At 42.6% G+C, this 16,347-nt stretch overlaps 1 protein-coding gene across 3 annotated transcripts in view; it reads right to left on the bottom strand.

The window, feature by feature from the left end:
- The window catches only part of PDE8A (phosphodiesterase 8A), a 347,339-nt gene that overhangs the window by 207,392 nt on the left and 123,600 nt on the right, over positions 1–16,347 (bottom strand). Inside the window, exon 1 of one of the 3 annotated variants that reach the window (XM_056572182.1) lies at positions 10,372–11,325. The exons of 1 other annotated variant lie outside the window; for it this stretch is intronic. In XM_056572182.1, the coding sequence (XP_056428157.1) occupies positions 10,372–10,620 (249 nt within the window). In that variant the 5' untranslated portion in view covers positions 10,621–11,325. Of the gene's footprint in view, positions 1–10,371; positions 11,326–16,347 lie in introns of those variants that run through there. One more of the 3 variants, XM_056572184.1, reaches the window with a different exon arrangement.

The raw sequence follows: 16,347 nt of genomic DNA on the forward strand, positions 1-16,347 counted from the left end.
TGAGGAGGGGGAGGGGCAACTGAATGTACAAACAATTAAATGTAAGTCAAATCGGTTTCAGGGTCTGTGTTTTGTGAACCGAAACTCTAAAAGCAGATTTGTGAATATTTGACATTCCTGGCACCAGGGATACATTTTGTTTTACAATTTGTGGAACAAATCAAGGCCAATGAGACACAACAATTGATAAGTTCATGAGCAGAACTGTTGAATATCTTGCTTCATTCACGCAGGGCCTCACCGCTGCCCTTTTACTTTTGTTAACACAGAAAGAACATTCTGTAATAGTGAAAAGTGTTGTGTTATGTGCCCAATGTTATACACAAGAAAGAAGAAGAAAATACAATAGTTGTCCTCTTCTTGCACAATTTTAGCCATTTCTGATTTTGAGAAGGTGGATGACAACCAAATAAGCCACTATTAAAGCCACCAGAGGTGCTGCCATCCGGCTTTCTCCGACCCCAAACTGGCATAACTGCTAAGATATTCATGAAATGCCCCACATAAATGCACAGTACAGTGATCCCTTAACTTGCAATGGCCTCAACATACAATAGTTTCAACATACAATTGTCTTTTCTGGACCATTGTAACTTGAAACCAGACTCAACATACATATGGAATCTGTGAAACGTGTCAATGGCCGGAAGAACCGACCAATCAGAATGGATATTTCACTGGTAAAACCCCTGTATTACTGAAGTGCATGCACTGACTGGTGTCTGTTAGCGCCTCCTACAGTACAGGGAGGTATTACATGTTCTGTACTCTTTACCTGTATTAGGGTTAGTTGCTCCTTTGGACATCAGGTGAGGGCGGCCCCATTTTCCTTTTTTTTAGGACATTGCGTGCACCGTACAGAACCCTGGAGAAGCTTCTGTCCTCTACATAGACCAGTGTTTCCCAAAGAGGGTGCCTCCAGCTGTTGCAAAACTACAAGTCCCAGCATGCCCGGACAGCCGAAGGCTGTCCGGGCATGCTGGGACTTGTAGTTTTGCAACAGCTGGAGGCACCCTGGTTGGAAAACACTGACATAGACAGTGATTAACAGCTCCCAGCAGATTTTTATTACTTTTATATGTAAGGATTTGCTTTATCTGTATTAGTTATCTACTTAATTCTCACTTTTTCCTATTGGATGACATTTTGGGGCTTCAGAACCAATTACCAGGTTTCCACAGAGTTCTGGTCTCAACATACGATGGTTTCAACATACAATGGTCGTCCTGGAACCAATTAATATTGTAACTTGAGGGACTACTGTAATACTAGTTGTCATCCAAATTTTCCAAAACACAAATAGACATTCCAACACCATGAGGGTATGTGTCTGGTTGTTTCTGCTGGTCACGGCTCAGCTCTGCTTGAAGAGCAGTATACAGATTCACAGAAATCCCACTGCTGGTCAATGTGATCCTCTAAATATACAATGGTCAATGTGATACTCCAAATATTCCTCCAAGAAAGACAGGATTATCATGGCACCAAGAGAGCATTCAACCACGATGAAAGGTAAAAATAACTGTAATACCCAGCATGCAATGTGTTTCGCAGTACTTGCCGTAAAACACGTTGCATGCTGGGTAAATTAAAGGGGTACTCTGGTGAAAAACTTTTTTTTTTAAATCAACTGGTGCCAGAAAGTTAAAACAGATTTGTAAATGAATTCTATTAAATAATCTTAATCCTTCCTGTACTTATTAGCTGCTGAATACTACAGTGGAAATTCTTTTCCCGTTTGAAACACAGAGCTGTCTGTTGACATCACGAGCACAGTGCTCTCTGCTGACATCTCTGTCCATTTTAGGAACTGTCCAGAGTAAAAGGAAATCTCCATAGCAAACATATGCTGTTCTGGACAGTTCCTAAAATGGACAGAGATGTCAGCAGAGAGCACTGTGCTCATGATGTCAGCAGACAGCTCTTAGTTTCCAAAAGAAAAGAATTTCCGCTGTAGTATTCAGCAGCTAATAAGTACAGGAAGGATTAAGATTTTTTAATAGAATTGATTTAAAAAAAAAAAAGAAAAAAGTTTTTCACCGGAGTACCCCTTTAAAGTTATTACCTTTCATCCAGGTTAAAAGCTCTCCTGGAGCCCTGATAATTCCATCTTTCTTGGAGGAATATTTGGAGTATCACATTGTTGCTGATGGGAAGGCTACAGAGAGACAAAAGAGCATTACATTCGGTTTTGCACAACCATCAAGGGTTAGCGCTGTTTCACACTGAGTGTTTACCGTTCCTGATGTTACTGCACTATGGAGCGCATTTTCTTTATGTTCTAATTCATTGCTGGTCAATGGGAGTTATGCCAAGTCGGCTTCCTGACCACTTCTGGTAGACGCAAACAGGCCGAATGAGACCAGGGAGCCTTATAAGCAAGGTGGGGATACCCTTTAAAGGGGTTGTGCGCTGCCCTGCCTTTCGGAGCTCCGCACGCAGCGTCCGGAAGTTCATTACTCCGAACGCTGTTTGCGGGCTTCCGTGTTCGCGGCCGCCGGGCTTGACGTCCAAAGTCTATGGGCCGGCCCCTCTACCAAAGTCTATGGGAAGGGGGTGTGACAGCGGTCGCGCCCCCTTCCCATAGATTTTCGCTGAGGGGGCCGGGCGTGACGTCAAGCCCGGTGGCCGCGAACACAGAAGCACGCACACAGCGTTCGGAGTAATGAACTTCAGGACGCTGCGTGCGGAGCTCCGAAAGGCAGGGCAGCGCACAACCCCTTTAAATGCAATACAGAAGCATGTTGCTCAACTTGATTATCCCATGAAACTTCTAAGTCCAACCTGGTTTTCAACCCAAATAAAAAGTCAACTATTTAAGCAAGTATATAATAAAATAAAAAAGTGAATGGGTTTATAAATAGACTCTTTCTCTACTTTGTAAAGAGAACAGGGGCCTCCATGTGTACACACAGTATACAGGAAAGTTTTACGTGGAATTTCCCTAATTTGGAAGCTTATGAATTATATTGCATAGAAATGTGGCTCCTAACTAAGCAAACAGAAATCATTCAAAATCAGCTATGCCCTGGCGATTGTACTGCATATGTAGGTGGTCCGGGGAAGAAAAGGTAACTGTTCCCTGCTAAATACAGATCTGCTGGGCATGTTATGTTTTCCAAGAATAAAATCACAATTTCACTTCATAATTCACTGGTTATATAAGAGTTTGTCAGGCTGAGCTAGGATCGACTAATTCATGTTGTGTGAGTAAGGCGAAAAATAAACTGCAACGCAATCAGACATTAACCCTATTCCTACATCACAAACCTACTTAATACGTCATGCTGATTCATTCTAAGTCAGAAAGAGAGAGCTGTGATCGAAGAGTTAATAAGAGCACGGACTTCTCCAGGGAAGTTGTCGCTGACTGCTGAGGATGTGTCAATGTTATTTTCCCAGCAATGCTCTCCGGAATTAGACATTTCTTCATTTTGCAGTGACATACCATGTGGATTTGCATTTTCTGGGCTTCCCCTTTGTTTTCACCGAGAGCAGAAAATAGGGTAGGCGAAACGACCTGCGAGAAAGTTTGGTCATCACCTTGCATTTTACCGTGGTATGTAAAATATTGTGTAAGACTTGTTAGAGAAGGAGGAGGAGACCAAATATTCTAGAAAAAAAAAGGGGGGGGGGGGGGGGGTTGAGTTTTAAAATATGCCATATTTTTTAATGGTGTGTGAAACAGGAGCTGACATAAGGATGGTTTCACACCACAATTTTACTATACGGTATCATTAAAAAAAAAAAAAAACATATGCAACCGTACAGAAAACCGTGCCCATAGACTTCCCATTCAAATGTATACGGTTGTCTCCGTTTTTCAAACCACACGTTTTTTTTTACTTTTTTTTTCCTGACAGGAAACCGTGGCCTGCCGCGGTTTTTGGTCCGGGTGAAAAACTGTATACATTTTTTTTTAACATGGGAGTCAATGGGAACCGTATGTGCATACGGTTCCATCCGGTTTTCACCATACGGTTTTTAGCTTTGCTCAGTTTTTTTTCTTGAAATTTCAATCAAACAAGTGAAACTTTATTCATAATGGAGTGAAAAGTTAAAAACATATGTTTTTTTCTTACAAAACGGGTGCCACCGGACATCATTTTTCAAACCGTATATGGTTTTCAACCGTATACAGATAAAAATTTGTACACACTTTTGATAAAGTTTAGTCAGGTTTTGAGGAATCCGTTTTTTTAATCAAAAACCTCATACAGGAAATGTATTGCAAAAACGTGGTGTGAACCCAGCCTAAGAGAAAAAACATCTTGTAAGATACTCCAAATCATTGTGATACATTTGGCACATTTTCTCACTACCTGGTCTAGGTCTAAATATTAGACCAGTGTTTCCCAACCAGGTTGCCTTCAGCTGTTGCAAAACTACAACTCCCAACATGCCCGGACAGCCGAAGGCATGCTGGGAGTTGTAGTTTATAACCCCTTAACGACGCAGGACGTATATTTACGTCCTGCGCCGGCTCCCGCGATATGAAGCGGGATCGCGCCGCGATCCCGCATTATATGGCGGCGGTCACGGCGCTCATCAACGGCCGGGACCCGCGGCTAATACCACACATCGCCGATCGCGGCGATGTGCGGTATTAACCCTTTAGAAGCGGCGGTCAAAGCTGACCGCTGCTTCTAAAGTGAAACTGAAAGTGACCCGGCTGCTCAGTCGGGCTGTTCGGGACCACCGCGATGAAATCGCGGTGTCCCGAATAGCTGATCGGACACCGGGAGGGCCCTTACCTGCCTCCTCTGTGTCCGATCGACGAATGACTGCTCCGTGCCTGAGATCCAGGCAGGAGCAGTCAAGCGCCGATAATGCTGATCACAGGAGTGTTAATACACGCCAGTGATCAGCATAGGAGATCAGTGTGTGCAGTGTTATAGGTCCCTATGGGACCTATAACACTGCAAAAAAAATGTTAAAAAAAAGTGTTAATAAAGGTCATTTAACCCCTTCCCAAATAAAAGTTTGAATCACCCCCCTTTTCCCATAACAAAAATAAAACAGTGTAAAAAAATAAATAAATAAACATATGTGGTATCGCCGCGTGCGTAAATGTCCAAACTATAAAAATATATCATTAATTAAACCGCACGGTCAATGGCGTATGCGCAAAAAAATTCCAAAGTCCAAAAATGCGTATTTTGGTCACTTTTTATACCATTAAAAAAATGAATAAAAAGTGATCAAAAAGTCCGATCAAAACAAAAATCATACCGATAAAAACTTCAGACCACGGCGCAAAAAATTATTCCTCATACCGTATAAATTTTCCTGCATGTAGTTATGATTTTTTCCAGAAGTGCGACAAAATCAAACCTATATAAGTAGGGTATCATTTTAACCGTATGGACCTACAGAATAATGATAAGGTGTCATTTTTACCGAAATATGCACTGTGGAGAAACGGAAGCCCCCAAAAGTTACAAAATGGCGTTTTTTTTCAATTTTGTCGCACAATGATTTTTTTTTCGTTTCGCCGTGCATTTTTGGGTAAAATGACTAATGTCACTGCAAAGTAGAATTGGTGACGCAAAAAATAAGCCATAATATGGATTTTTAGGTGGAAAATTGAAAGGGTTATGATTTTTAAAAGGTAAGGAGGAAAAAACGAAAGTGCAAAAACTGAAAAATCCTGAGTCCTTAAGGGGTTAAACAGCTGAAGGCACCCTGGTTGGGAAACACTGTTTTAGACATGAGTATATCTGCCCCAATGTATCACCCCTGAATAAAAACACTGAAGCCTGCATTATAAAATACTACAAGCAGCCAGACCAGAGGCTACATGTATAGGATCCGACATACCACCATGAACTCTAAGGCTAGGTTCAGACTACGGAAATGTTCTGCCCGGAGATTCAGAGTTCCGCCTGCACCGACTGAATTAATCAGCGCTAGGACCGCGCGGACACTGCAGTCTCCTATAGACTGCTATGTGTTCCGCTAGGATTTCCGCCTGAAGAAAGAGCAACCCCTTTCTTCAGGCGGAAATTTTCTAGCGGATTTTTCATCCGGATTTTCCGCTTCACAAATTCCGAAGTGTGCATTTGTGAACAGAAAACCATTCACTACACTATGCATTATATATAAGCGGAATTTCTGCCGGAAATTTCAAAGCGAAAATTCTGTCGGAAATTCCGTAGTCTGAACCTAGCCTAAGGGTCTATTCACCCGGCAGAATTTCCGCTCATCCGCCTCAATTCTGCTTCTGCTTGTGTGGATTTTGTGCTGAATTGGTGCGGAATTGGCGTGGAATCCAAGTGGAAATTCTGCAGAAGTGTATTGGGCTTTCATTTAAGGAGGAATTCCCCTTGAGGAAATTCTGCCATGTGAATAGGGCCTAAGTATCAACAAGATGGATCTGCATTTGACAAGGCAGGAGGTCTTTCATTCTTACGCTAAGAAAAACCTCTCGAAAAAGGTTTCTACCATGACAAATTCATTCCAATCTGTCAACTCAAAACGGTTATGACAGATAGCAGGGTCAACTAAATGTAGCCGTGAGAAAAGTCTTGCCATTTTGCACAACAAGCCTAGCTGTCAATGCAACAGTATAACAATTTCACAACAAAAAAAAGGTTGAAAAAAGCTACATTTATCCATTAAACCTATTAAAAAAAAATAATACACACTTCCTCTATGAAATAAAAAGTACTGAGTTACACCAGATAGGCACAGGGGTGTGGAAATGTAATAAAAAACTACTTGTCCACGGGACTAAAACTGAGCAAAATCTACTTGTCCCTCATGACGATCCACTTGTCTGGACCAATTTTTGCCAATTTTTTCCTCCTCGCACTATAATAGCCATAACTAACTATAATGATACCTTTTAAATTTTCAATAACACATTCTCCAACCCAAAAAACAAATGTGTGTGTATATATATATATATATATATATATATATATATATATATATATATAAAATCAGTGAAGTGAAATTGAACTAGTAAGAGATAATTTAGCAAATTTGGTGGTTTTCTACGCTATTTACCTTGTGGTCGAGCTAACATGTTATTTTGATACTTTAGGCCGACCTGATTACAGCAATACCAGATTTGTATCATTTCATGTTTTACTAATTAAAACAAAAAATTCTGAACTTTTTAGAATTTTTTTACTTGCCATTATTTGACTCCTGTAGCTTTTTTAATCCCCCCCCCCCCCCCCCCCCCGCATACCAGACTGTATGAGGGCTAATTTATTGAGCCATAATCTATTTTTTGTATCGGTACCATTTTGGTATTGATCTTACTTTTTAACTTTTTTTTCCTGATATATCTGTGGTTTGGTATTTTTTTTTTACATTTACGTAATTTACCGTATGGGATACATAATGTTATATTTTAATAGTTTGTACAACTGCACATGTAGTTACACTAAATATGTTTTTATAAAGGAAAGCCGCAGCGATCGCCGCATGCTGGCTATTAACAGCGGCCCCCAGCTACTGAGAACAGTCGGGGGCTGCAGAGTATGGAGCGGAAAAATGCACCTGCCCGGCCCCGGAACTGCATGTCGGGCGTCGGGCGGTAGGAATTCCACATCCCTTTAGGCATGAGGCTATGTTCACACAACAGAATTTCCATGGGAAATTCTGCATTGGAATGCTGCGGCAGCAGAGTCCCATTGTTTGTGTAGATTTTTCATGCGGACATTCCCTCGTGTGAACATAGCCTTAAGGTCAGGAACGGTGTCGTAGCCCTCAATTGTTGAGCCACTGACAGAAATGGCACACACTGTGTGGTGGTTAGCCAGTATTTATACATAAGCCTCCATATGTGCATAAATCTATTGTATTACATTTCCGTGCAAAACAAAGAATTCAGATGTGCTGATCTGCTGACCATAAGTGACTGCTGATCAAACATCAATAATCATTCGATATATTGTACAAAGATTTTTTTTCCCACTCATGGTACACAACGGACACATTTACTGGTTAGTTGTTTTGTTTTTGTCTGGATTATTAAATATATTTGAGTCATTCACACTCCCTTTATTTTGCTACAATAGTCTCTATTTTCGAAGTGTAACTGTGTATAGATCCTATCGGACCAACCTTCTGAACTATTTCTTTGAGCTATGTAGGGAATGGTTATTAATCACAATTTGTCAAGTTAAACAAAGCACAAACATTTATGTAAGCAAATCTGTAGTCGTAGAGAAAATCAACATGTACATTGATTGAGAGGCCAGAGGCCACCTTCACACCTCAGTATAAGGGTCGGTATTTTGAAGACAAAGCTAAGAGTATAATTTATAGAAAAGTAGTAAAAAGAAGAGTTGCATCTCATATATGTTTCTGAACCACTTTAAATGGGCACTGTCAGATACAAAAACTTTTGATATGTTGTAAAACATGCAAAACCAATTTTAAATTGCTTTCATTAGAAAACTTTCAGTATTTCATACTGAAATATCCAGTCAAACAACTGCCCCCCTGCCTGCTTGGTCACATACTAGTCCTGCTGTGTCCATGCGTCATCACCTATGTCATGGACACACTTCCTTGATTGACAGCTGTGAGCGCAGGGCTCACAGCTGGAGGAAAAATCCTCCCACTGTCAGCTTGTGTCCCACTACTGTCAGTGAGGACAAGCTGGGAGTTGTAGTTTTGCTAATGCTAGGGGAGATGTGAGCAGACAGCATCCTGAGGGAGGGGGCGGAGACCTGCACTGTGAGGCCACGCCCCCTCCCTTTGAAAGGAATTCAGACTAGTGAGCTACATTAAAAGTGTAATAAAAAAAAAAAATAAAGGTGCTAGACACAAAAAATAGATGTACATGGTCAGGATTAGGTACTGGGTGATATATTTTTTAAAAATGTTTTTTTGTTGGATCTGACGGGTACGCTTTAACCCCTTAACGACCACGGCATAAATGTAAAAAAAAATAAAAAAATAAAAAAATAAAGTCCAAAAAAAGGCTGCTTTTTTTGTCACATTTTATTCCCAAGAAAATTGATATTGAAAAAAAAATGTTTTTTTTTGATCTGACGGGTACGCTTTAAGGCCTAAAGCAGAAAAGTTTTAGAGAAGAAACTTCACCAACCCCATGAAACTTCATCAGCCCCATACATATGTTAATTTTTTTTTTTATCCTGATAAATATAAATCTTAATCTGTCAATTTACAGAACAAGACACACAGATTTTTTAGTTGTTTATTACCAGTTACGTCCGTTGTGTGTGTGGGGGGGGGGGGGGGAATGGGTGCCAACCAAAACGACTGCCATTAAAGGCCACCATATGGTTGACGTCTAGACTTATGAACTGAATTCTACGTAGTTATACATTGATACCAATTATGGTGACGCATAATTGCGCAGGAGATGTGTTGGTATTCACCCAACCTATTTGTGACAACCTAATGTGAAGGACTTCAGTTCACCGGTCCGGTAAATCTGTATTCAATGAGAAATGAGCCTTTATAAATTGCCTGTACTATCGTAGTTTCCTTCCCAGCCGCTCGTTTGCTATCCATTCTCCTATCCTTCTAGTGAAAGGAGCCGGACATTAAGTTTCCCAAGCTACGATTAGAGAACTGGAGACGAAGCATTCTCTCAGTCGTTGGTAATCTAAGCTTCACCGTGATTCTCTCTCTATTCACCTAGTGCCGTTAGACGTAGGCCTACAAACATAGATCTGCCTGTACTAGTGCACACCGACCAGACAAGTCTGCAATGAGAATATTTAGTAAATTCCCTGGTCCCCAATCCATCTAACAGGTTGACAGCTCCTAACAAGCCGCTTTTCTATCCAAAGTCAAATATGTCATTCAGCTATTATTGGCCGGTGCCAAAAAAACAACTATACAAATATCAATATTTACCTACTGACGTACAACACCGACACAAACAAACCAAATAAAAAGACAACGGCCATGTATTACACACGGGGAGAGGGAGACACAGGCCCTGGAATCAGATAAAGGTATTGAATAGAATTTTTCTTTTTGAATGTTTTTTTTTTTTTTTTTTGAAAGGAACAGAAAAAAAATAAAAATAAAATAAGTATGAGAATAATAAGGAAGCAGCCCGGAGTCTGGGAAGGTGGCAGGAGATTTATCATGGCAAAGGATAAATAGGCTTGGATTATAGATTATTTACATTGTCATAACAAGGTAATGGGTGCTGTCGCTTAACCCTGCTGTGCTGGCAGACCATCTAGGCCAGTGGTTTCAAACTGTGGCCCTCCAGATGTTGCAAAACTACAACTCCCAGCATGCCCGGACAGCCGCTGGCTGTCCGGGCATGCTGGGAGTTGTAGTTTTGCAACATCTGGAGGGTCCCAGGTTTGAGAGCACTGATGTAGGCCCTGTGTAGGTGGATGCCTGTGCCCATCCTGCTGTTACCTTCACACTGGATCTGCTGCTGGGCACCTCCATGCTCTGGCTCTGCTCCCTCCTGTCTTTCCTAGAGGAATTAGCCCTCACCTTATAAGTGGACGTGTTGGAGGATTTAAGGAATAATCCAGGGACTGAGTTGCTCTGCTGAGACAGTACAGTGTTGGTCTGGTGCGGAGAGTTGGAGTCGTCAGACTCTTTGCCACTGTGATAAACCACCCTGCTGTCAGAGATGTGAATGCTTGGAGCACAGCCCATGCTTTGATGCCTCCTTAGCCCAATCCAAACCACTAGTGGCTGCTGCTTTCAGTCTGTGCTGCCAGTCACTGGCACTGCGTGATCTCCTGGGCTGATGCCACTCTGCTGCATGTCCCTGTGCCCGGGCGATACCAGGGGGCAGAGCACTACCCTGCTATCTGAGGACGGGACTGCAGATCCCCGATCGCCTGTGGTGTGCAGCAGCATCAATCAGCATGGCAACATTGTATCATCCACGGATCAATGCATGTGACCGGCAGGCGAGGAAGGATGCGGGATCCTGTGCTCCTCCACGCCCTGCGCCCTCAGTGCCTTACAAGTTGGGCATGAGGGATTTCCCCGGGGTGCATGGGTGGGTAGAAGGTACGGCTCTTCCTCGGTGTCCCCTCCACGGCTACAAAGTCTTCGTGGGGACCCTGAGACTCCTCCTCATCACCATCTTCTTCCAGCAGCGGAGGAGGAGGAAGAGGCTTATTTACATTTGCACACTCCGCTCTTCTTGGCAACAGGAAGATCCCCCCTCCCCGCCCCCTGAAGACCGCAGGGAAAGACCTGCAGCTCCAGCCGGACGCACATACCCCGCCGCCGCCTGCTGCGCTGTGGCCCTACACTGGGATGCCCCCCAATGAATTAAAATGGCGCTCCTATAGCAGTAGCGGTGTCCCCGGTGCAGGCAGCGCGCCTGTCATTCCACCCCGCAGTGCTGCAGTGTTCTCTCCCCTCTGCCTATTCTCCTGCCCTCCTCCTCCCGGCTGGCTCTCCCGTGCAGGTCCTCACCGCCGCCGCTCTCACACCGGCCGCAGCCAATCACAGCGCCGCAAACCGATGACCTCCAGCCTTTACTGACGTCAATGTAAATCAGCTCCGGGAGCACCAATCACGAAAGCCGAGAGCCGCTGTGGGCGTGGCCAAAACGCGGAGGGGAGTTTAAAATATTTCCTGGTCCTCGATGCGCGGCAGAGTCTGTCAGAAGAGCGGAGAGGAGGCGGGTGACAGAGCCCTGTGTGCGGCAGCATCTCCTGTCATCTGTGGCAGCAGTATGGAGCTGTACACCGAGGAAACGTCAGATTTTACCTCAGGGAGAATAGATATATCAGCCCTTAATTACTATTGTGATGAACAGGAGTGAGCAGAAATACATTTCACTCTATTAAATTCCTGCGCCATAAATGTGCCCGAGAAAGTCGCCTCATTTATAATAAAATAATAACGGTCTTTGTTGCATGAGTAACCAGTCATAGCCTAGCTTTCATTTTACCTCAGCAACACAGCCCATTTGGTGTCGCTGCGTGTGCAAGTGTGCAAATGACGTCACAGTCAATGGCTCAAATATAAAAAATAGCAAAGTCCAAAAATGAATATTTTTTGGTCACTTCATATACTAGATAAAAACGTATAAAATGCATTCGAAAGGATCCATTAAAACTTAAATGGTCCCAACAACTACAGATCATGGTGCAAAAAATAAGCCCTCATACATCCCTGTATGTGGAAAAATGAAAGAGTTACAGGGGTCAGAACAGGACAATTTTAATTATACCAAATTTCGTTAAAAAAAAAGTTATAGGGGGAGATTTATCAAAACCTGTGCAGAGGAAAAGTTGCCCATAGCAACCAATTAGATCGCTTCTTTCATTTTGCAGAGCCTAGGCCTTGGTAAAATGAAAGAAGCGATCTGATTGGTTGCTATGGGCAACTTGCCAACTTTTCCTCTGGACAGGTTTTCATAAATCTCCCCAATAATTTTTTTAAGTAGTAAAATAAAACCTAAACAAATTGGGTATCATTTTAATCATATGGACCTACAGAATAAACATTAGTGTCATTTTTACCGAAAAGTGCTCTGCATAGAAACGGAAATCCCCAACATTTGCAAAATTGTGTTTTTTATTTTTTTTATTTTACACCACAAATAATTTTTTGTTTGTTTCACCGTAGATTTGGTGCTAAAATGAGGAATATGAAAAACAAACAAAAATGTGTCCCTGAGGGTCTCAGAGTAATTGAATATTAATCAACCTTTAAGGGGTTGCCCCCTCTCGGGGATAAGCCCTTACTAGATACCCTCCCCTAAAAACAACTTTTATTGTGTTTATATTAAGATTCTTATAACCCCTACACACGTTTTAAAATTATCAGCGATGCAGTACTGTGCTTGCAGTGGGGATATTGTATTAACCCCCTACTGTATTAGGCTGGGTCCACACTACGTTTTGTCCCATACGGGAGCGCATACGGCAGGGGGGAGCTAAAAGCTCGCGCTCCCGTATGTGACCGTATGCGCTCCCGTATGTCATTCATTTCAATGAGCCGACCGGAGTGAAACGTTCGGTCCGGTCGGCTCATTTTTGCGCCGTATGCGCTTTTACAACCGGACCTAAAACTGTGGTCGACCACGGTTTTAGGTCCGGTTGTAAAAGCGCATACGGCGCAAAAATGAGCCGACCGGACCGAACGTTTCACTCCGGTCGGCTCATTGAAGTGAATGGCATACGGGAGCGCATACGGTCACATACGGGAGCGCGAGGTTTTAGCTCCCTCCTGCCGTATGCGCTCCCGTATGGGACAAAACGTAGTGTGGACCAAGCCTTAGGTATCACTGAAGCTATGGTGCCTAAATTGTATATATGATTGGTGTGCTACGGTATCTGCATCACCTAACCATAGACTGCCAGTCCTATTATAATTCAAGATCTGCCGCTGGTTAAAACACAGTCAAAACCTCCCCGACGTTTCGCGGATGAATCCGTTTTGTCAAGGGTTGCCTCGCAAAACGGATTCATCCGCGAAACGTCGGGGAGGTTTTGACTGTGTTTTAACCAGCGGCAGATCTTGAATTATAATAGGACTGGCAGTCTATGGTTAGGTGATGCAGATACCGTAGCACACCAATCATATATACAATTTAGGCACCATAGCTCCAGTGATACCTAATACAGTAGGGGGTTAATACAATATCCCCACTGCAAGCACAGTACTGCATCGCTGATAATTTTAAAACGTGTGTAGGGGTTATAAGAATCTTAATATAAACACAATAAAAGTTGTTTTTAGGGGAGGGTATCTAAAATGAGGAATACCTAAACTTCTTCACTGTATTGGCAGCTACCACTTTTACAGAAGGACAGAAGACTACTCCATATATATTGGTGTAGATAGAAAATAAAAGAGTTATGGCTATTAGAAGGTGAGGAGGAAAAAATGAAATCCCAAATATAAAAATAAGCTCGGTCCTGAAAGGGTTAAAAAAAAAGTTCAACTTTTACCGTCATTTAACTGTAACATTTTTCCGTAACAGTGACTGTTTGATCATTTTTATTTAATTTATTCTGGGATGTAAACAAAAATCAGTAATTTTGGACTTTGGTATTTAGTTTACATCATTCACCTTATGGGATCATTAACATTCTATTTTAATACTGTAGTTTGGACATTTCTGTATGTGGCGATACCCACTATGTTTTTGTTGTTGTTTTTTTGTTGTTGTTGTTTTTTTTGCATTGTTTTAGTTGTAAAATGGGGTTAATTACTTAAAAAAAAAAACATTTTTGTATCATCATAGATTATTTCTATCACTGAACAGTAATATCTGTGATCCATTTGTATAGTCTGCCACAAAACAGACCATACCCGTGGATGGCAGCAGAGCGACATAGAAAATGTACGCAGAGCTTTGACTACTATGTTGACTCATCAGACCCCCACAATCGTTCTGCGGGTGGTCCGATGAGTCCCCTCTAATGCTTTAAATGCTGTATTGATCACAGCATATAAATGATTAATGGCGGACATTAGTGTGATCACTGATGTCGCCATTATCCATGAGGCTTGGACTGCTGATAATAGCAGCCGGCTTGTTTAGATCACCATGTCAAGAGACACAGTGATTGCAGAACCCACTGTGCAGTAAGTACCAGGGGACAGCAACGTATCTGTATGCTGCATGTCCTCTAGGGGTTAAAGAAAAACTGTCAGCCTGTTCCACTAAACCCAATACACTGGGTTATAGCGTGGGTGAACAGGAAACCGACGAGGTGTCACTTACCAAAATTACGTTTCTTAGGTCCAGAGATACGTCCTCCAGAAGATCCTCTGCTATATTCCGTGAATTGCATGCTGGAGGCGGGGCCCCGTCGACTCAATTTACCTATTCATGTTGTGAGACTTCAAGTCACTAGGACGTCGAGAATATGAATATGTAAAATGAGCCAACTGGGCCCCTGACTCCAGTGAAGAGCCAGAGTTAGGCTGCATTCGCATCTCGGTTTTACACTACGGGTGCCGGATCCGGCTGGGGGAGGGGCAAACCGGGCTCACCCGTACCCCAGCCGGACCAGTGCTGAACTCCATGCACTTTAATGAGCCGACCGGAGTCAAACGGTGACTCCGGTCGACTCATTTTTGACCCTTATCCAGTTTTGTGACCGGACCTAAAACCGTAGTACACTACGGTTCTAGGTCCGGTCACAAAACTGGATACGGGTCAAAAATGAGCCGACCGGAGTCACCGTTTGACTCCGGTCGGCTCATTAAAGTGAATGGAGTTGAGCTGGGGTATGGGAGAGCACGGTTTTCCCCTCCCCCAGCCGGATCCGGCACCCGTAGTGTAAAACCGAGATGTGAATGCAGCCTTACACTTTATTATACAGAATAAATCAGAAGGTTACTTTAATAGATTTTCCCTCTTCACCTAGGGTTTCCACCACCTGCACTTAATCTATTAACATAAAAGCTGAATGACAATTCATCCTGGATTCTTTCATAAGCAAATGGTAACATTCGAGCTATGGTATTACCACAATGCTACTGAGACTTGTGGGTGGCCAAATGTTGCCATGGAGCCCTAGCCTTAAAAAAATCACACCTATGACTTACATTCTAAAAATAATATATAACTACACAGCGCTTTTTAAGGTAGTAGATGCCCTATTTGCTGCTAAGAGGAAAAAATATGGTTCCCTATTTATCATGTAAAAGGTTGAAATGATATAAACAGTGTATTCAAAGCGCAAAAGTAGGGACTTAAAAAAGTTATGTATTTAATACAACTTACCATGAAGATGCGATGTTCTGTGCTAGTGTTCAGAGTTTCAATCTTGAGAGCCTCACCCAATAAAGCTCTGTACCAATATGCTCCTTTTCATACTGTCCTCCAGATGATGTGGATATAGTGATGTCCTTGCAGGTAATGCTTGATAGTCCGAGTTTGGGGAGGTTTGGGAGACAGCCCCGGCCTGCGACTTCTCAACCTAACCCTTTCCCGCTGAAGTCTGTGTGTTTGGTTCGAGTGACGACACTACTGTGAAACTGAAAGGTCAGAATGGCTTCCAACGCGTTTCAAAAACAAATACAACCTCTTTCTACAGGGGGAGCGTTAAAAAAATTGATAGCCACATCCGACCAGTGAATATACAAAAAACATACATAAATAAACAAACTAGCTTGTTCTCACTAATGCAAGTAGCATGATAAAACATCCCATCTGAAGCCTTTAAAAGGATAGGAGGAACAGTTAGCGCTCTCCCTAACCAAGGAGTCTGTATTTGCCTTTGAAACACGTTGGAAGCCTTTCTGACCTTTCAGTTTCACAGTAGTGACATCACTCAAATCAAATACACAGACTTCAGCGGAAAAGTTTAGGTCGAGACGCCGCTGGCTGGGGCTGTCTCCCAAACCTCCCCAAACTCAGACTATCAAACATTACCTGCAAGGACATCACTATATCCA

This window comes from Hyla sarda, chromosome 4 (assembly GCF_029499605.1).
Source record: "Hyla sarda isolate aHylSar1 chromosome 4, aHylSar1.hap1, whole genome shotgun sequence".
NCBI lineage: Eukaryota > Metazoa > Chordata > Amphibia > Anura > Hylidae > Hyla > Hyla sarda.